The sequence below is a fragment of the Quercus lobata genome, unplaced genomic scaffold, assembly GCF_001633185.2.
Source record: "Quercus lobata isolate SW786 unplaced genomic scaffold, ValleyOak3.0 Primary Assembly Scq3eQI_358, whole genome shotgun sequence".
Lineage (NCBI taxonomy): Eukaryota > Viridiplantae > Streptophyta > Magnoliopsida > Fagales > Fagaceae > Quercus > Quercus lobata.
Genome location: NW_022155063.1, coordinates 1 through 21,706, shown reverse-complemented (window position 1 = coordinate 21,706; position 21,706 = coordinate 1). Strand labels below are relative to the sequence as shown.

At 32.8% G+C, this 21,706-nt stretch overlaps 3 protein-coding genes across 3 annotated transcripts; 2 read left to right on the top strand and 1 right to left on the bottom strand.

The window, feature by feature from the left end:
* Nucleotides 1–3,493: 3,493 nt before the first annotated feature.
* On the top strand, nucleotides 3,494–4,564 carry LOC115973682 (U1 small nuclear ribonucleoprotein C-like). Its single transcript, XM_031093942.1, has 2 exons — nucleotides 3,494–3,629; nucleotides 4,323–4,564. Exons 1-2 carry the CDS (start codon nucleotides 3,494–3,496, stop codon nucleotides 4,562–4,564), a joined length of 378 nt encoding a protein of 125 aa, XP_030949802.1.
* Nucleotides 4,565–9,383: 4,819 nt separating this feature from the next.
* LOC115973683 (U1 small nuclear ribonucleoprotein C-like) lies at nucleotides 9,384–13,665 on the top strand. The gene is made up of 6 exons (XM_031093943.1): nucleotides 9,384–9,563; nucleotides 10,467–10,537; nucleotides 11,679–11,720; nucleotides 11,790–12,057; nucleotides 12,718–12,990; nucleotides 13,298–13,665. The coding sequence occupies exons 2-5, from the start codon at nucleotides 10,487–10,489 to the stop codon at nucleotides 12,975–12,977; spliced, it is 621 nt and encodes a 206-aa protein (XP_030949803.1). The 5' UTR covers nucleotides 9,384–9,563; nucleotides 10,467–10,486; the 3' UTR covers nucleotides 12,978–12,990; nucleotides 13,298–13,665.
* A 615-nt stretch (nucleotides 13,666–14,280) lies between these two features.
* On the bottom strand, nucleotides 14,281–16,495 carry LOC115973681 (F-box/kelch-repeat protein At1g57790-like). The gene is made up of 2 exons (XM_031093941.1): nucleotides 16,403–16,495; nucleotides 14,281–15,607 (listed from the first exon to the last, which is right to left on the bottom strand). The coding sequence occupies exon 2, from the start codon at nucleotides 15,499–15,501 to the stop codon at nucleotides 14,590–14,592; it is 912 nt and encodes a 303-aa protein (XP_030949801.1). The 5' UTR covers nucleotides 15,502–15,607; nucleotides 16,403–16,495; the 3' UTR covers nucleotides 14,281–14,589.
* Between the last annotated feature and the right edge of the window lie 5,211 nt (nucleotides 16,496–21,706).

The following is a 21,706-nucleotide window of genomic DNA, read 5'->3' as shown; positions in this document are numbered from 1 at the left end:
TGTTAAAAAAAAAAAATGAAAAGGATTTTTCTTTTAAGAAGAGAGTTTCACTCATAATATGAATTTATGCAATCATGAATTAAATAGACGAAAGCAAACACAATCATGTTTAATCTCTTTCTATACTTTAAAAATCTGCATAAAAAAATTAGATTTGTATCTATGAAAGATACAAATTAGTTTTTTATTTAAGAAAAATCTAGATCTGTATCCGATGAGGATGCAGCGTTTTTTTATTAAGAAAAATTCAGAACTACATCTAAGAAAGATGTAGATTTGTTTTTGTTTTAAAAAAAAAAAATTCAGATCTACATCTAAGAAAGATGAATATCCGTTTTTTATTAAGAAAAATTTAGATCTACATCTAAGAAAGATGCAGATTTGTATTTTTCGTTTTAAGAAAAATTTAGATCAAAGATGCAGATCTGTATTTTTTGTTTTAAGAAAAATGTAGATCTATATCTAAGAAAGATGCAGATCCGTTTTTTATTTTAAGAAAAATTTAGATCTACATCTAAGAAAGATGCAGATCCGTTTTTTATTAAGAAAAGTTCAAATCTACATATAAGAAAGATGCATATCCGTTTTTGTTTTAAGAAAAATTCAGATCACATTTAAGAAAGATGCAAATCCGTTTTTGATTTAGAAAAATTTAGATCTACATCTAAGAAAGATGTAGATTTGTTTTTTGTTTTGAGAAAAATAATTATTTATATGCAGATAATTGGAATTAAGAAAGAAATCCTAACAATTACATAAACAAAATCAAGATCTTGCTTTACCAAGACAATGATTAACTACTCATGTTATGTACAAAGGAAAACATGCATCATCATAAACATGAAACATAAAAGAGAGAGGGAGATTGAAATAACCTCTTGCATAAGTACTCCTTGTTCTTGAGAGGATGTTTTAGGGTTCAAAGAAACATATTTAGTTATTTTTGAAATCTAAAAACCCTAATTTAAGCAGCAACACTCAAAGAAGGGATCAGAAAATATGGGCAATTTGAGAGCCTAAAACATATGCCTCCCAGAGCGTAGAAAAAATGTGTTGAATTATAAGGTTCAGTCTCTATTTATAGAGGCCAAAAGACTCTAAAAAATAGGCAAGGACGATTATGGTTTGAATTCGGACGCATTCTTTTGCGTAAAGGTTGAAAAAGGTGTGCCTTATCGTCACCCAAAGGCCGTTGGGCCAAAGCCTATCACATGAAAATTCGTCCCTTTTAGAGTGTCGTTCGGCAATCTAAAAGTGCCGAATTGGCCCTATGGCTCTGAACACTCTTTTGTGTTTAGGTGCCGTTTGGACTCCTTTTCTAGGATTTTTTAGCCGGTCCTTGTACTTAGATGCATTTTCATTTTCTGTCTATGATTTTTTTTTAATCTATTTTCTGGATAATTCAATCTATTTAAGAATAATTATCTTGAAGATAAATACCCTAAAATAAATCTAGAGAAAGTTCAGATTATCCACAATTTTATTGTTATCTAATCATCCCTTTTATTCCCATGCATGCATCCCTATTTTAAACATTAATTATCAACTAATCACAAAATTATTTAATCAATTTTAATTGTTTAACCAATCAAAATTAATTTAAACTAATCATGTGTGGTCGACTCTAGCTAGACACAATGCATGTTGACCGTGCAAACTTAATCATGTGATATCTTTCGATCCGATGGTTCGATTTGAAAACCGAAATCACCGTTGTGACTATTAGAATCTGAATATCATTTTTGTGATATGCAATGAATGAACTGATGCATGTAATGCAAAGACAAATTGATGCATGTAATGCAAGAACAAATTGATGCATGTAATGCAATTACTCCCTCCGTCCCACTTTGTTTGTCCTCTATTCCATTTTGGAATGTCCCAAAATACTGTCCTATTTCTAAAAATAAAAGTCATTAATTTACTAATGTTCCTATTATACCCCTATTAATTTACTAATTCAATTTTTTGATAAATTTATTTAAGGGTAATTTTGAAAACTTATACATTTTTAAAAGATAGACAAAACAATAAATGATGTTCCCTTAAAAAGTTTGACTTTTCAAACAGGACAAACAAAGTGGGACGGAGGGAGTATGATTTTTGGGGTACATGGATTAGTCATTCAAGTTATTCTCCTTGATTAAATTATGGGTGTAAAATTAAATGTCTAAACTTGTAACAAGAGCAATATCACTAATGTCACCATCATAAATACAGGGTGTGGTACTTGGTGCATCAAACAGATGTACTTATCAAAAAAAACAAATTAAAGACATGGAGGATTTATGTAATTTTTTTCTATTATATTAAGGATATACAATAGAATCTATATTAGTTTTCAATAGTTACTAGAGTTGTTAAAAGAAAATAACAATGTGGGGAATTTCATTTAAAACTGCCTTAAGAGTCCCACCCATTGTAAGTTATAAGCAATATATATTTCAATTTCTTAAGATATTAGATATGTAAATAAACCAACCAAAAGATTAAGGCTAATGATTAGCCTCAGGAGCTTGAGTGTTGGCATTGAGACTATCATAGCCTCCACCTGTTGACGCCATTGGATTGGCTTGATACAATGGTGGTGTGACCATAGGTGGTGCACCGTTGGAAGAGGTGGGTGCTGCTGTGCTTCCAGGAACTGTTGTGGCTACACTACCTGGAGGCCTTGGAATAGGATTTAATAGTCAAGGGGCCGATTTAGAAACAACCTCAAACTTAAGATGTTCTAAATAGTATTTAAGGATTTTTAAATATCAAGGATACAATATTGCTTAGAGTCTGACTCTGGACCTTGGTGTGATGGCAAGTGTCCTCCATTCAGACAATACATTGAGGGTTCAAGTCTGGGAATTAGTTCCTTAAAAAGTTATTGGTATGATTGCTTACTAACCACCTCTCTCAGTTCAAGACCCCGCAGAAAGAGGAGCTTGTGCAATGGGTACGAAGTTTTTAAAGGGTAGAAGAACACATCACTGTCGTTCATTGCCTAGTTTATTTTTTATTTTTATGTTTTTAGTGTTTCTCTTATGTATTCTTTGTGTCATTGGATTTGTGTGTTTGTTTAATAAAATTTTATGTTATTCATAAAAAGTAACTATGAAAATTTGCATGGTTTACCGGTATCTATGTCCTTTGAAGTTTGAAATTGTTAATGCGCCTTCTCCTGTATATCATAGTTACAGCTCCTAGAAATTGACATAATGAATGTTTTTATATTGCTGATTATATCATCTTTCTATCTCAGCCATCTGTGAGAAAGCAGCACAATGCAGGTTACAAACATAAGGTACTTCACATATCTCTGTCTCTCTCTCTCTTAATTATATTTATATGCTAATTATTTTAATAAATATAGGCAAATGTTAGGTCATACTATCAGCAATTTGAGGAGGCACAGACCTAAAACTTCATTGACCAAAGGATTAAGGAACATCTTGGGAAAATTGCAGCATTCCCACAGGTTGGTGCTGCTTACAATCAACATCTAATGGTTCAGAGGCCTCGCCTTCCTGTTCTACCTACACCTGTAATGCCGATGCCTGGTAGCACACAGTTACCTGGAAGTTCACCATTAATCCCAGGGATTAGGCCTCCTGTTTTGCCAAGACCCCTTGGTGCTCCAGGTAAATTAAAACTGTGTTAGCACATTTTGCATGTAGATTTTCATATTTTGAATTGTTTGGCTTCATCTGTGCCTGCTATCTTTCTTTGACTTGCATGTAGATTTTCATATTGTTTTGCATGTAGATTTGCTCACATTTTGCCACTGCTAGTTGATATTATTGTGCACATCTGTTTTCTTTCTTTTGTTATTTGCATGAACTAGTGAGCAAATCACTGAATTGGGATGCTATTGCTCCCTCCCATGAGCAAACCTTTTTAAACTGGTTAGGAATTGGTGCCACTATCCCAACCCGGATCCAGCCAGGATCTGTTGGTCATGTCCCCTTCCCAACTTTTTGCTGCTGTATGCTATCCATCTTTAATTAGGTTCCCAATATCTAGCAATCAAATGGTGGATAGACAAGAACATTGGCGGATTATTATGATATGTGTCTGCATGTTTACTACATTAAAATATTATCACTATGTTTCATCAATCAAATGATTCTACCCTAAACTCCTTTGTCAGACACATGGAATATAAATTTGATGCTAGTTCTCTTCTAGGTTTATATTTAATGTGTGATCTTGGTACACAATGTTTGATCCATGTGCAAGACATGCAATGCAAACTGTTTTTTGTCCGTAAGCATGTAGCAACGTGTTATGTTAAATAATTCTCTTGGGATTGGCCGGTTATATGCCTTCTCCAGCGATGGCACCTATGATGGCTCCACCTAGTGCTCCTTCCTTACCTGCTCAATTAAATCCTATTCCAAGGCCTCCTGGTAGTGTAGGCACAACAGTTCCTGGAAGCATAGCAGCACCCACCTCTTCCAACGATGCACCACTTATGGTCACACCACCATTGTATCAAGCCAATGCAGTGGCATCAACAGGTGGAGGCTGTGATAGTCTCAATGCCAACACTCAAGCTCCTGATGCTAATCATTAGCCTTGATCTTCTGGTTGGTTTATTTCCATATCTAATATCTTAAGAAATTAAAATATATATTGTTCTTAACTTACAAAGGGTGGGACTCTAAGGCAGTTTTAAATGAAATTTCCCACATTGTTATTTTCTTTTATCAACTCTAGTGACTATTGAAAACTAATATAGATTCTATTGTATATCCTTAATATAATTGAAGAAAATTACATAAATCCTCCATGTCTTTAATTTGTTTTATTTTATTTATTTATTTATTTATTTATAATTACATCTGTTTGATGCACCAAGTATCATACCCTGTATTTATGATGGTGACATTAGTGATAATGCTCTTGTCACAAGCAAATGAAGCAAGCCAAGAAATTCTTGTGGTTTAACTCCTATGTTGGGATTTCCATCATTTGGTCCAGTGATTTTCATTTCTCACTGTGTAATGTGCATTAAGAGCTTGTCACCTTATGCTGAACATAAAGAATAGTTGTGCATTTTCATTTTTGTAAGAATCATGTCATAGATGCATATCTAGCAATATGGGGTATTTTGGTCATTTTTTGGGTTTTTGGGGTATTTTGGTAATTTTTTGGGTTTTAGGAGTATTTTGGTGATTTTTAGGTTTTGGGCATATTTTGATAATTTTTAGGTTCCTGGGGTATTTTGGTCATTTTTAGGTTTTGGGGGTATTTTGGTCATTTTTTAGAAATTTAGATTTTATGTTGTTTATTTAAATTTTAGATGGATTTTAGTGGGTTTATCCATTAAGACCCATATAATTAAATAACCTAATGCGTTTTTATCTATTTAATCCAAATATTCAAATGGGTTAGGTTAAGACTTATCCAAATTAGGTGGGTAATGGGTGGGTTTATAGATATGGATAAAAATTGTCACCCCTAGGCACACCAAAGTTTGTCTTACAAAGAGTCATTGAACTTCATATTTCCCACCAATCGAAGAATCACACCTCATTAGAGAGGATTTGAATGCCAAATTTCCATAAATCTAAGAAGTTCTTTGAACCCATAGATGATAGACAATATCGACGAATGCCAATCTACTAACACATGACTTCATGCTTTCCCTTTTCAACGAATAACCTTGATACCACCAAGTAGCAAATCGATCATAGGTGGTTAACCAAGCCATAAAGGCATGCTGAGACATAGCAAACTTTTGTCAAATGAAGTTGACCCTCTCAGCCTTCTAAATAGTAAATTCTAATGCCTTGCTTGAACAATAGGCAATTTTGTAAGAGAACTGATTGAAGGAGATGGAGCCAAGTCACTTGATCTATATTGCTTTAGTTTAACCTGGAAAAATTAAGTTCAAATGGGATTAGCGTCAAGGTCTATTTTATGGCAACCTATTACACACCATGTTCAATTGAAATTTTTATCAATTTTGGCAAAATATTGATGCTATTTTGGTTTCTATTTTACACTTTTCCATCTTCTACTAAATCAGTCCTTATATAGTATGTTAATTTATTTTCAACACTTAACGGCGTTTTTGAAAATCTAATGAAGCTTTTGTATGGCATTACATCTTTTCAAGTGTCTTTCTATTCACCTTCTCCAACCCTAAATTTGATATTGTTTTTTTTTTTTTTTTTTTTTCGGAAACCAATTTGATATTGTATTTTAAATCTTAGATTCTTAATTATATTAGAGCTTGCAACATTTCTTATATTAGATGTACTTTAAAGACATAGTCATTTATAAAAGTGGTTTCCCAACTATAAAAAGGTATACATATGACATAATACGTTATTATGTATGTATATATATATATATATATATATATATATATATATATATGAGGAATACTAACAAATGCCTTTAGGGCATTAGTTAATAATCCATTTAAAGAAAGTTTTTATGAAAAAAGAAAAAAAGTAATTAATATTTTAACAGTTTTTTTTTTCATTTCCCATAAAAGTGATGTCAAAATTTTCCTAAAATAGATTATTAACCAATGCCCTAAGAGCACTCGTAAGTATGACCCTATCTATATATATATATATATATATATATATATACACACACACATTTCATAATATAATATGAAAGTTTTGCCTATACTAGAATGGTGCTGTTCTAATCTATTTAATGTAAAATACATATTTACAATAAAACAAAAATTAAAGAAAATTTTTATTTTTTTATTTATAAAGAAAAATGAAATAGAAATAGTTGTACTACATAATTAAACAAAAATTAGGACATCTTGTAGATTAGCAAATTTCGCATTCTTCACATTTTTTTTAAGAGAGTTTCAACCTATGATGTTCACTCCTGATGATAACTTTTTATTATCAAACCAAAATATCAATTATTCAACCATTAGAGACTTTACCAGTTGAGCTAATTGGAACTCACTGCATCTTCTGCATTAATAAAGAACTATATAAAAAAATTAGTTAAAAAAAAACAAAAAACTATAGTATATAAGGGGTTGTTTGGTAAAAGTATTTAAAAATAGTTTTTTGTTTTACAATCCATAAAATGGTGGGTCCTACACTTGAATTTATTGTTTGGCTAATATTTTCTAAAAACAGTTTTCAAAAAACTGTATCCTATTTTCCTGATTTAAAACAGTATTTTGAAAACGGCTTAGCAGGTGTTTTCAGGATATAGAAAATATTTTTAATAACATAGTTGTAAATAAATTGAAAATAATGGACCTCACATATTTGTCCAAACTCTTTTATCTCTTAAATTTAGGAGTTTATCTTTATCACAAAAAGAATTCTCACATCTCAAATTTGAAACTTATCATTTGAAAAAAAAAAATGATGAGCTCTATTCCCTTATCATTATCCACAAAAAAAGAGTAGTCTACAGATTCTACATGTTACTTTTTATAAATATTTTTTTAAAAATGGAAATGGTCTCCCAAACAATTATTTTTGTTTTTAATATTTTGAAAATTATTCTTAAAAGTAGGAGCCAAACACGTAAATATTTCATATTCAATTTTTTGAAAATTATTTTTATTTTTCAAAACCAAGTAACGAGTAACGACTATAACTATTTGAAAAGCTTTTTGGTTCTTCGTAATGCATTTTGAAGCCAAAGATTTGAACTTCAAATGAAACCCCTTCTTCCTTCTTCTCAAAACTCGATCTCACTACTACTCTCTACTCTCACTCTTAGATCTCAACTACACCTCCACTCTCCTAGCCTCAAGCCATTCTCTTCAATTTCCACTAACAAAGCCAATTGGAACTCAACCACCAATGTAATCATCACCAACCCAACTTTGTTAACCATGGAGTCATGCACCAACATGCTCCAACTTAAACAAATTCAAGCCCAAATGACCCGCACTGCCCTCATCACTTACACTTTCCTTATGAGCCCCGTCTTAACATTTTGCGCTTTAGCTAATTTTGGTGACATTCAATATGCTCGTGTCCTTTTTTCTCAGATTGAAAGACCCAATACTTATATGTGGAACACTATGATTAGGGGCTACTGTAAAGCCAAAATTCCCACCATGGGGTTTTCATTTTTTCGTCAAATAGCTCGAGAATGCGTCGAAATGGACTGGTGGAGCTTCATTTTTTTGCTCAAGGCGTGCGAGCAGTTTTGTATAGTTTTAGAGGGGCAATTGGTTCATTGCTGGGTTTGGAAGATAGGTTTTGATTTGGATTTGGTAATGCAAAATGGTTGGTCTATTTTTATGCTGAACGTGGGTATTTGGATTTTGCCCGTGAAGTGTTTGATCAAAGTTTTGTGAGAGATGTGGTTACTTGGACCCAGGGGCGGCCCAATATAATTTGGGGCCTAAGGTGAAAAATTTATGCGGGGCCTTTAATATGTAAATATTAGTTAAACAAAATTATTTAATAATAATCAAATTAAGGTTAATTTGATACATTAAATACATAAATAATACCAATTGGACTAATGTTAATTTCATATAGAGAATTGAATATTATAGTTGAATTATAAATATTAATAAAAAGAAATAAAAATATATTGCGATTGAAAAAGATACTTTATTTTAGACATAAGACAATGCATAGTTAAATAAAATTGTAATCTAATTTTTAATTTTATATTTTGATTTTAAGAGAGAGAGAGAGAGAGAGAGATAGATATTATTTGGTGTATGGTTTTGTAGGATATTAATTTACAAAAATCAAAGTCTCAAACTATTAGGGGAAATTAATCTATAATTGATGATTTGACACATTTGCAACATCTTTTTGAAATATTTTAGGGTTTCAATTGAGTTAAGGTTCTATTGGACTTATACTTTGAGAGTTTTAATAGAAATGAAAAAGAAAAATGCGCTAATTAAAAGTACTATAAAATGTTCAAAATATAATGTGATATTGTCTCTCATTGATGAACTTCATCAATTTAACTAATGAATGTTTATATCACATTTTTTGTGATTAATAATATGGCTATTTGTAAGCCAATAGTAAAATTTGTACATCACTAATAAAAAAAAATGTACAGCCTTTAAAAAATATATATAATTTTATAAAAATTTGGACCTTTAACTATAAAAAGTGGGGCCTTTTTTTCCAAGGAATTTTTTTTTTTTTTTTGGTGGGGCCTTAGGCCTTGAGCTGGCCCTGCTTGGACCTCAATGATTGATGGATATGTGGTGCATAATTGTTCAAAGGAGGCATTGAAATTGTTTAATTTGATGTTAATGAATGAGGTTGAGCTAAATGAGGTTACCATGATTGCTGTACTTTCAATGTGCTCGCTCAAAGGGGACTTAAATATGGGGAAAAGTATCTATGAGTATATAAAAAAGAGGAATGTGAATTATAGCGTGAATTTGCAAAACACTATCACGCTCTCATCTCACGCCTCAATCCTCATCTCAAGCTCTCTGCCTCCCTACCTCACTCTCACGGTCTCAAGCTCTCTACGTCTCTGCCTCACTCAACTCAAGCTCACTCTCTCTGAATATCCCTCACTCTCACGGTCTCACCTCATGCACGCCTCTGAAATTTTTTTTTTCCAATCTCAAGCCTAAGGTTCGGTTTTTATGTGAAATTCTATGGTTTTGTGGTTGATTTGTTATTGGGTTTGCTTTGCTTTTTATTTATTTTTGTGCTTAGAAATATTTTGTTGGTGTTTTAGTATTGTGCTTGGGAATTTTGTTGGGATCTGGTTGTTGTTTCCAGCATCAACGGATGAGTCCCCAAACACGATAATTGCTGGAACTTTGGCACCAGTTCTGGCAACTAGTATTAGAAGAAATAGGGTTAAAAGGAACCATTTGATATACAAAGTTTGTACTACTTGTCTGAAACAACCTTTAACATTGAAGTACAATAGGGCTGCTGTGATAAATAAACATCGGTTGGAAAATAAATGAGTCAGCGTGATTCAAAGTTTAGGGTAGATAGGTGGTTGGGAGTTTTAATTGCTATACAAACATGAAGATACTTACACTATGCTACTTGTCTTGTATAGTGGAAAATTAAGTCTTATACCTATACGCCCTCAATTAACTGGTATAGATAATATATGGATTTTGGTGGTGTTTTAGTATTATGCTTGGGAATTTTGAGTGCTGCTTCAATCTAAGATTAAAAAGTTTAATATTTTGGTTCTGGGTTTTACATTTTAAGGATAAAAATTTAGTGGTGGTTTATTATTGTGCTTAGAAATGTTGAGTGCTGCTTCAATCTAAGACCAACAGTTCGACTCTTATTAAAATTTTGGTTTTGGGGCTGATCTGTTTCTGGGTTTTGCTTTTAATTATTTATATAATTTAAATAAATAATAATTAAATTATTTATGACGTTCGACCATCGGTCGGACCCCGGTTTGACCATAAAACCAGTAATTAGCTTATTTTTCGGTTCTTTCACCATATCGGTTTTTAAAACCATGTTTGCTTTTCTCTCTCTCTCTCTCTCTCTGAACCTTAGGGTTTCAATTCAACACAGCCATGCCTCGCTACTACTGCGATTACTGTGACACCTACTTGACTCACGATTCTGTAAGTCTCTCTCTCTCTCTCTTAAATTGTTTGGTGCATTTGGATTATGTATGTCTGTTTAAGGATTTATGTCAATATTGAACCAAATCATGCAAATGCGATGACTCCTCATATGTTTGGTATTGTTTGTTAATAAAAGTGTGGTTTTTCTTGTACACGATGTCTTTTACTAGGAGCTGATGGGTTTATCTTTGTGAACTTGATCGAGGTCTTAGATTGAAGTTGAACTGTTATTCTTATTATTATTTATACGTGGGAGCTCAATTTGGTGAGTCTTGTGTTGTGGGGATCTTCTGGGTTCTTATGATTTTCAGAATGCTAAAAATGCACTTTACACACTCTTTAAGTTTGTGGTAGCTTTTAAGTCGGTGTCTCAAAGCTTGCAATTTTCACCCTCGAATATTATAATGACGTCAATGTGCTCCTACTGTTATGGTCCGTCACATTTTCGCCATTAACCTTCCTGAAAATGATGTGGTTTTTTGTGTGGGTTAATTGCAAGATTCTAATGGATGTTGACAGAAAGGGCACATTGACATTATTGTAATACTCCAGAGTGTAAATTAAAAGTTTTCATAGTCAAGGGGCCGATTTAGAAACAACCTCAAACTTAAGATGTTGTAAATAGTATTTTAGGATTTTTAAATATCAAGGATACAATATTGCTTAGAGTCTGACTCTGGACCTTGGTGTGATGGCAAGTGTCCTCCATTCAAACAATACATTGAGGGTTCAAGTCTGGGAATTAGTTCCTTAAAAGTTGTTGGTATGACTGCTTACTAACCACCTCTCTCAGTTCAAGATCCCGCAGAAAAAGGAGCTTGTGCAATGGGTACAAAGTTTTTAAAGGGTAGAAGAACACTTCACTGTTGTTCATTGCCTTGTTTATTTTTTATTTTTATGTTTTTAGTGTTTCTCTTATGTATTCTCTGTGTCCTTGGATTTGTGTGTTTGTTTAATAATATTTTATGTTATTCATAAAAAGTGTTAACTATGAAAATCTGCATGGTTTACCGGTATCTATGTCCTTTGAAGTTTGAAATTGTTAATGTGCCTTCTCCTGCATATCATAGTTACAGCTCCTAGAAATTGACATAATGAATGTTTTTATATTGCTGATGATATCGTCTTTCTATCTCAGCCATCTGTGAGAAAGCAGCACAATGCAGGTTACAAACATAAGGTACTTCACATATCTCTCTCTCTCTCTCTCTTGATTATATTTATATGCTAATTTTTTTAATAAATACAGGCAAATGTTAGGTCATACTATCAGCAATTTGAGGAGGCACAAACCCAAAACTTCATTGACCAAAGGATTAAGGAACATCTTGGGCAAACTGCAGCATTCCAGCAGGTTGGTGCTGCTTACAATCAACATCTAATGGTTCAGAGGCCCCGCCTTCCTATTCTACCTACACCTGTAATGCCGATGCCTGGTAGCACACAGTTACCTGGAAGTTCACCATTAATCCCAGGGATTAGGCCTCCTGTTTTGCCAAGACCCCTTGGTGCTCCAAGTAAAATGAAACACATTTTGCATTTATCCTTGTGTTAGCACATTTTGCATGTAGATTTTCATATTTTGAATTGTTTGGCTTCATCCGTGCCTACTATCTTTCTTTGACTTGGCGCATTGCTTTTGCCACTGCTAGTTGGTATTATTGTGCACATCTGTTTTCTTTCTTTTGTTATTTGTGTAAACTAGTGAGGAAATCACTGAATTGGGATGCTATTGCTCTCTCCCATGATCAAACCTTTTTAAACTGGTTAGGACTGGGTGCCACTATCCCAGCCCTGATCCAGCCAGGATCTGTTGGTCATTTCCCCTTCCCAACTTTTTGCTGCTGTATGCTATCCATCTTTAATTAGGTTCCCAATATTTAGCAATCAAATGGTGGATAGACAAGAACATTGGCAGATTATTATGATTTGTGTCTGCATGTTTATTTCATTAAAAAATTATCACCATGTTTCATCAATCAAACGGTTCTACCCTAAACTCCTTTGTCAGACACATGAAATATAAATTTGATGCTAGTTCTCTTCCAGGTTTATATTTAATGTGTGATCTTGGTACAAAATGTTTGATCCATGTGCAAGACATGCAATGCAAACTTTTCTTTGTCCATAAGCATGTAGCAACGTGTTATGTTAAATAATTCTCTTGGATTTGGCAGGTTATATGCCTTCTCCGGCAATGGCACCTATGATGGCTCCACCTGGTGCTCCTTCCTTACCTGCTCAATTAAATCCTATTCCAAGGCCTCCTGGTAGTGTAGCCACAACAGTTCCTGGAAGCACAGCAGCACCCACCTCTTCCAACGGTGCACCACCTATGGTCACACCACTATTGTATCAAGCCAATCCAGTGGCATCAACAGGTGGAGGCTATGATAGTCTCAATGCCAACACTCAAGCTCCTGAGGCTAATCATTAGCCTTGATCTTCTGGTTGGTTTATTTCCATAGCTAATATCTTAAGAAACTGATATATATATTGTTTCTAACTTACAATAGTTGGGACTCTAAGGCAGTTTTAAATGAAATTCCCCACATTGTTATTTTCTTTTATCAACTCTTGTGACTATTGAAAACTAATATAGATTCTATTGTATATCCTTAATATAATTGAAGAAAATTACATAAATCCTCCATGTCTTTAATTTGTTTTTTTTTTGATAAGTACATCTGTTTGATGCTCCAAGTATCATACCCTGTATTTATGATGGTGACATTAGTGATATTGCTCTTGTCACAGGCAAATGAAGCAAGCCAATAAATTTTTGTGGTTCAACTCCTATGTTGGGATTTCCATCATTTGGTCCAGTGATTTTCAGTTCTCACTATGTAATGTGCATTAAGAGCTTGTCACATGATGCTCTGAACATAAAGAATAGTTGTGCATTCTCATTTTTGTAAGAATCATGCCATAGATGCATATCTAGTTGTTGCTACTGGAAAAGCACCGTTTACAGAGAGTTATTATCTACTTTGACATGCTCTTATGCTGTAGCAGCAATTATTGCTTGAAATATGTATTCAGAAACCAATTCGCAAGCAAGTGCTGGTTGCAAGGAAAAGACATAATTTTTGGCCAATCCGTATTGTAATTTTGTTTGGGTTCTCGGTTTGTGGCTTCCTGCAACCCCATTTCTCTTCCCTCTTCTCACTAAGTAAAAAGAAATTGTGTTCAAGGACCTCTTTTTGTTAGAATGGCACTGGGGCTTGAAGATAACTTGGCTCCAATAAGGTCCTTGCTCATCCCGTGGCTTGTTATCCTCATGCCAATTTTACAGCTTTATTTCCTATTAGTTTGTCACTCCCTGGATTGATTGGCACTGGTATTTTACCATCTGCCACATTTAAAATATACGAAATATTGGAAAGAGATCACTTGCCTCCTTTACACTCAATACTCGTTATTTGCTCGGACGTAATACTAGCAACTTGATTGATGCTTCTATACTCATATACATGTATATATGGGGTATGTCATTTTGAAGGTGTGAGTTGTGGACCAAAATGCATCTTCAATGCTACGCTTGCATTATATTTTTCTTGCTTTAATGTATTTTTCAAGAAATAAAGGCAAAGGAAAAAGAAATTTACAACATAACTAGGTTGGGGCACTAATGCCCTGAACAGCAATGTTACACAAATCAATATATGCTTAATACTCTTGGGGCATATATATTGCAGGGTGTCCTTAAAAAAGCAATTACAAACTCCCAAATCCTGGCATAATGCTTACGCTATACTACACTACACTATATTGATTAGTAGACAACAATTTAGTGCTCTTTTTTCCCAAAGAAACCAATTCGAAGTCAACTCTTTGCGTGAGAACAAAGTCACTGATCTCAGTGTTCCAAATAATACAATAGAAAGTATAACGAGTAAAACTTTGCTAAAAAATAAGAGCTATAAAAAATCAAGCCCTCAAAGTGACCAACTCTGATCTTGAGAGAGGTGAAATCTCAGTGTTTCTATAATACAAGAGAAAGTACGAGTAAAATTTTGCTAAAAAAAATAGCAGGAAGAAATCAGCCCTCAAAATGACCAGCTCTGATTTGGAGAGAGGTGAAAAAATCTTGGTTGGATCCATACCCCTTTGAGGTAACAGCTTTCAAATTCTTCAGCAGACTCAACTTCCTCATTACATATAATAATGTCAGTGCTATCATTCTGTACCACTGTTCCACAGATAGAAATTGAAACATCTTCACCCAGCCCCAATTTCTTCTTCATGTTTCTTCTCACAAAATGACTCTTACTACGAACATATGGGAGATGCTTTATGGTGGTTGAATTCTCATTCTTAAGTAGAGTGTGCTGTACACAGGTTTTGTCCTTGACAGAGAAGGTAATTAATTTGTTTATTTTGTCAAAAAAATAGAAATTTTGATTCCCATATATAGCACTACCTAATTCCCTTACATTATAAAATTGAATGAGTTCACACTTAGCCCATGCATTAGCTCCACGTTGAAGAACATACAGCGAGAATCCAGACATAATGTCACGATGCATGACAGCAACAATGCATTCAAGAGTGGTGGGAGGAGATGAAAATGCTGCAGCATGGTTAGAGAGTACCGAAAGGGGAAACGTAGGAATATCTATTTTTGCATGAGAGAATGGGCAGTAGAAGAACATTGGGCCTCCTTGAAATACAAGAATCCATCCTTGGTGTGATGCAATGCAAGTTGCTCCATCCAATTCTGGGATGCTAGTAGTGTACCTTCTTCCAGATTCATCATACAAATGGCATTGTGAATTTTCACCATAGATTAGAAACCAGGGTTTACGATTGGCTGAGGCTTCAATCTTAGATAAAGCTGTGGATGCAGCAGCTCTCCAAGCCTTACATACACCATGAAAACTCAGAAGCTCAATTAGGCCTAATCGATCCACAATTAATGATAGAAGCTCTGCAGGAAGACCAGACCAAAGTCCTGTCATACCACTTTCTTTTCTTTTTTTTGAAGAGGTCACACTACTTTCTTCGACTCCGAGAATACCAAGTTGTCTTGCTGTTACTTTGCCATTGCTAGCGAAACTAGGTTCTCTGAGCATATAACATAACATTATAAGTGAGAAAAATAATAAGGCATTGCAGATGAAAATATTCAAATGAAAACAAACATGTGAGCACAATATTTAATTATTAGTAGTTTGTTCGAAGAGAGTTTTTCCCTTGCATAATTTTTGAGTAGTTATGAATGAAAGTAGGTGTCTTTGTGCTGATACTTCTAATTAAAGCCAATGCACTCAATACCTCAAGTTGATATCCGACTGCAATAGTGATGCAGGCTTTTTTTGAATGTTATATTACACAACACAACACATATCAATGTTTGTTTTGCTAGTTCAGCAACATCATAATATCATAACACTAGAGACAAGCTATTAAAAATTATAAAAATCAAATCTTTGAAATAAGATTATGTCACAGAATAGAACAGCTCTATATGCTTGTGAATGGTGCTTCTACAAAAACGTAATAATCCTTGTGTGATGTGATGTACAAACTATATATATTGCATGATCAACATCATTTGGGTCATAACACTCATAAACAATAATAATACGGGTAGACAATAAATTTGTTTACATATTGTGGTACAATCTCAGATAACTTCACATGTCATTTTACACAATGAAAAACTTATTGATCATTGTTGCTATACCCCATGAATAAAAATCCCATCTATTTTCACTGTGAAGAAGAGAATGAAAGTTATAACAACAAAGCGATTAACTTTTTTACTGAGAAAGTCCCATGTTACATGAACTTTAACAAGAAAATTCTTACAAAGAAAAAGAAAAGAAGTTGATCTAATGATCTTGATTCTTGTCTCACCTTTATGCTTTTGCAAAACAGAGTCCCATCTTAGAAAGTACAAGATAGACTCTGAAAAAGAACACCCAAAGAAACCATCAACGATGAGGTTTGTTTTTCTGTATATGTAGAGCAAAATCTAGAATTGTTGTTTTTTACCTATAGTATTATTTATACTACCATTTAAGGGCTCCCCTGTTTGGATACTTTTAGATGCCCAAAATATCCCCATTCTGTTCTCTTATACAATGTTTCAGCTAACAAGGAGAAATACGTAAAAACAAAACCCAAAGTTTTAAACCTCCCACTAATACACGTACTGATTCCTCTGTTTCACTTTCATCCCAGTAACACACATCTGCGAATTCCATGTTTTCCTCCCAAACCACAACTACCAAAATTTTTGAATTAAAAACTGTCCTGGAAGTTCAAACTCCCCCACTTCTTATTATCCAGTTATGAGTTATCTGTCCTCTCTCCTTTTTCTTTGTTATCAATTTTTTGATTTTCAACCTGAATAGCAGCAGTTCAGTTCACCACTTCATATTCTAAACCTTACGCAAATCCTTGATCCCATCACCACCACTCTCTGTAGCGGGTGAAGAGTTTCTGTTGTGCAAAATGACTGATCAAGTTGGCTTCTCCACTGTAGCAGAGTACACAGTAAAGACGCAAAAGGACATAAATTTGATATCTTCATCTTATTATGCTTCTTCTTGGGCTATTCTTAGTTTGGAATTTTGACTCAAATAATTGGGAATTATTGTATTTGGTGGGTGATTAGTTTTTGGGGTTTTATTGTTAAATTAAATAAATTTATGGTGATTACCTTAGTTTTTCATTTGGAGTTTTGATGCTAGACTTCATATGGGTGAAAGTGAAACAAAAGACTGGGAAGTATTTGATGCCAGACTTCCTCGGTTGGTTCCTTTTGTCAGTTATGTCATTTTACACCCTTTAGGAATTATGTCATTTTTATTTCAAGATACACTCATTAGATCTAATTGGTTGGTTAGATTTTGACACAAGCGTTGCTCCATGCTCAAACATTATTGGCGTTTGTTCTTGTTCTTCTTTTTTTTGATAAGCAGAAGGCGATAAATTCTCTATTATCGTTTATCCATTTAATGAGTCTGATGTGATGACTATTAACCTATTTCAGACTAATCTTTTAGGGCACACACGAAGAAATAAGGAGAGAAGCGAAAATCGGTATAAGAGAAAGAAATTGGGATAAATTTTTCCTGTCAATCTATGTCTTTTTTTGTGTTTAAAAATTATCCTAAAACATATATCTAACAGTCACAAAACTTGAAGATAACATAGTAAAAATATATCTCTAATTCCCACATAAACATTTCCTACATAATATAATCACTCTTCCACTAATTTACTTCTTCAAAACAACTATATATTTATTGTTTTTTATTTAAAAATATATATTAAAAAAAAAAAAAAAACAAGTTAAACAACCCTAAGTTGCAATTTTTTTTTCCTATCAAAAACAAGAAACAAAAATAGATACTAGCCTCTTCTATTTGTTGAGTAAATTTAATAATTTGTTTCAATTATAATTTGAGATTATTACATTTTCCAATCATAAAATACCTAAGGGTGTGATGAAAAAAATATTTCATCCACAAAGGCATAACACTCATCACACCCCTAAGTATTTTGTGATTGGAAAATGTAGTAATCTCAAATTATAATTGATGCAAATTATTAAATTTTACCCAACAAATAGAAGAGCTTCTGAGTACATGTGTGCTCAGAGGCTAGTTATTATTTAAGGGGCTTCTTCTGTTTGGGTTTCTCAATTTTGATGCCCAAAAAATTTTCAGATTTATCCGGTTTGTAAAGCTTAAATAGTAGGGTTAGACATGTAAAATTATCAATTTAAAAGGTCCTAAATTTTAGATAAATTTTAAAAAAACATTACCTACAAAATAGGAACACTCCCACTAACCCACTTATTCTAACACACGTTTCTAATATTTTATTTTTATTTTTTAAAAACCTCACGTTGAGTCAAAAAATAAAATAAAATAACTAATAAAATACCCTTAATTTAATAAACTTATCTTTATCTTTAAATCATAAAAAATGGTTTAAAATCTTAAATTGATAAAAATTAAAAACAAAAAACCTAATGAAAAAAAGCCACGTTGTATCAGAAAATTATCTACCACGTTTCTATTTTGAAAAAAAAAAAAAAAACTATCCTACGTTTTGTAAAAAAAAACTACCCCGGCCACCCCTTTTTTTTTCCAATCCCACGTTTTACTCCTAACAAATTGCTTGAATTCTACTCTCCCATGTTTTACTCCTAAGAAACTGCTTTACTATCAAATTTAAAATTTTAAACTTCTCTTTAACTTCTTTTGCTTATCCGGATTACTTCTTTTGCTTATTCCGTTTTTATTTTCTATACTACTATTTAAGGGGTTTCTCTTGTTTGGACTAGAATTTTCTTTTGTTCCAAAATACCCCTACTGCTTAGGTTTAAGTAGGGGCAAAATTTGGTAAAAGTGCTTCTTTAACTCCAACGTAAAATATTATCTACAAAATATGACCACACTCCCATTACACCCAAAGATTTTAGATAAATTTAAAAAAACATTATCCACAAAATAGGAATACTCCCACTAACCCACTTAATCTAACACACGTTTCTAATATTTTATTCTTAAATAAAAAAAATAAAAAAACCTCACGTTCAGTAAAAAAAAAACACACACACACACAACTAATGAAATACCCTTAATTTAATAAACTTATCTTTATCTCTAAATCATAAGAAATGGTTTAAAATCTTAAATTGATAAAAATTAAAAACAAAAAGCCTAATGAAAAAAGCCACGTTGTATCAAAAAATTATCTACCATGTTTCTATTTTGAAAAAAAAAAAAAAAAAAAAAAAAAAAAACCCTTAACATGTTTGAATTCCACTCCCACATTTTATTCCTAACAAATTGCTTGAATTCTACTCTCCCATGTTTTACTCCTGAGGAACTGCTTTACTAAAATTTAAATTTTCTCTTTAACTTCTTTTGCTTATTCGGTTTTTATTTTCTGTACTACTATTTAAGGGGTTTCTCCTGTTTGAACCAGATTTTTCTTTTGTTCCAAAATACCCCTACCGCTTAGGTTTAAGTAGAGGCAAAATTTGGTAAAAGTGCTTCTTTAACTCCCACGTAAAACACTATCTACAAAATATGACCACACTCCCATTAAACCTAAAGAAACCATCAATGATGAGGTTTGGTTTTCTGTATTTGTAGAGCCAAATCTAGTATTGTTGTTTGTTATCTATACTATTATTTAAGGGGCTTCCCTTGTTTGGATTCCTCATTTTTTTAGTTCAAAAATGCCCTTATACCCCTATGTTTAAGTAGAGATAAAACTACAGGACAATCTGGTAAAAATGCAACTCTAACTCCCACCAAAACATTGCCTAAAAAATACGATCACTTTCTTGTTAATTTTCAAATTACTTTATCCACTTATAAATTATATTTTCAAAAAAAAATTATATGGTGTATATATATGGTGTTCAAAAGAAATCATTAAGTTTTCTATACTACTTTTCTTGTTCGGAAAAATATAAAAACCCTATATATGTCATCTAGTAGGGTTTTTAGTGTAGTGTATAACGATGTCATTTTGTTTCAAAAAAAAAAAAAAAAAATTACGATTTACTCACTTATGGTTTGGCAAAAATTTAAGTTACATAAATGTGATTTGAAATTCGACACTTTACCTACCTGAGGTTTGATTAAAATTTAAGTTGCCTACATGTAGTTTGAAATCCCAAAAAGCAAATGTTCTCCTAGATTCTTTTTTATCATCTTGTATTTTTATGTTTTTTTGTGTGTTTTTCAAGGAGAGAGACATAAAAGTGGAACAGAATTACATATTTAGCCCAATTTTTAACATAGATGGGTTACGAAACTCTAATTGAGCTAATCTCAGACGAGTAAAGTGTCAAATTTCAAACCACAGGTAGGCAACTTAAATTTTGGCCAAACCATAAGTAGGTAAGTTGTGATTTCCAAAAAAAAAAAAAAAACAAAGGTTGTGGGAAATCGTTCCACTAGACCAAATGCCCATTTGTTTTTACTATTATGATTAAAATAATTTTTATAGAAAAAATATCATAATTTTCCTACAAAATATTTAGCCAAATCTTTCCACTGTCTTTTTTACTTCCCCACCAAACTGCAAAGCCTTAATATAATAATAATGATGATGATAAAAATCTCGTAAAGCCCTCTTTTATTTCTCATCACTATCTTCTTCTTCTTTTTTCTTTTTCAAATTTTTTAAAATATAACATGTTTTGTTGTGGTTTTCTTTAAGTAATGACAGTAAACCAAACAAATAACTGCCTTAAAGATTATATTTATATATTCATAGCTTTTATATTTAGAAATATTTTCACTTAAATTTGACTTTCACTTAAATTTAACCATACCGAAGTGGACTAAAATGCTACATTAATGTGGTTCAATAAAAGTGTAATAACAATAAATACTATACTTAAGATTTTATTTATTCCAAGTTTGAGATTTTTTTTTATAATAAATTTTTATTTAAATTAGGTGCTTTCAACCCAAACATGTCTTTTCCCATTATGTAAGTGCACAAAAATAGATACCAAAATGAATTGAAGTGATATGAATGAACCAAATTGGACCAAATGGAGATAATAGGACTGAATAAGAACGAATATACCGAATAGGACCAAAGTGGATAGAATGGATTGAACGGAACCAAATATGACCGAAGTGGACCAAATAGAAATAATTCAGATTGAATAGGACATAATGGATTGAATAGAACCAAAGTGGACAAAATGGACCAAAGTGGAGCGAATGGCCCGAATTGGACCGAAGTAAATTAAAGTGGATAGAATGGACCGAATAGGACCAAATAGAACCAAAGTAGATATAATCGACTGAATAGGACTAAAGTGGACAGAATGGACCGAAGTGGACAGAATAATACCAATGTGGATGGAATTGGGCCAATGTGGACTAGATGGACTGAATTAGACTGAAGAGGACAGAATAGGACCAATGTGGACTAATTAGAGCTAATGTGGACTAAATGGACCGAATTAGATTGAAGTGGGCTGAATAAGACCAAATGGGCTGAATTGGACCGAATAGAGCTTTAATGGAAGAATGGACTAAATAGGATTGAATAGGACCAAATTGGACTGAAGAGGGTAGAATGGACCAAATAGAACCAATGTGGACCAAATAAGACTTTTGAATATTTATCATTTTTATTTCATTTTTAGGGCTCATATATATATATATA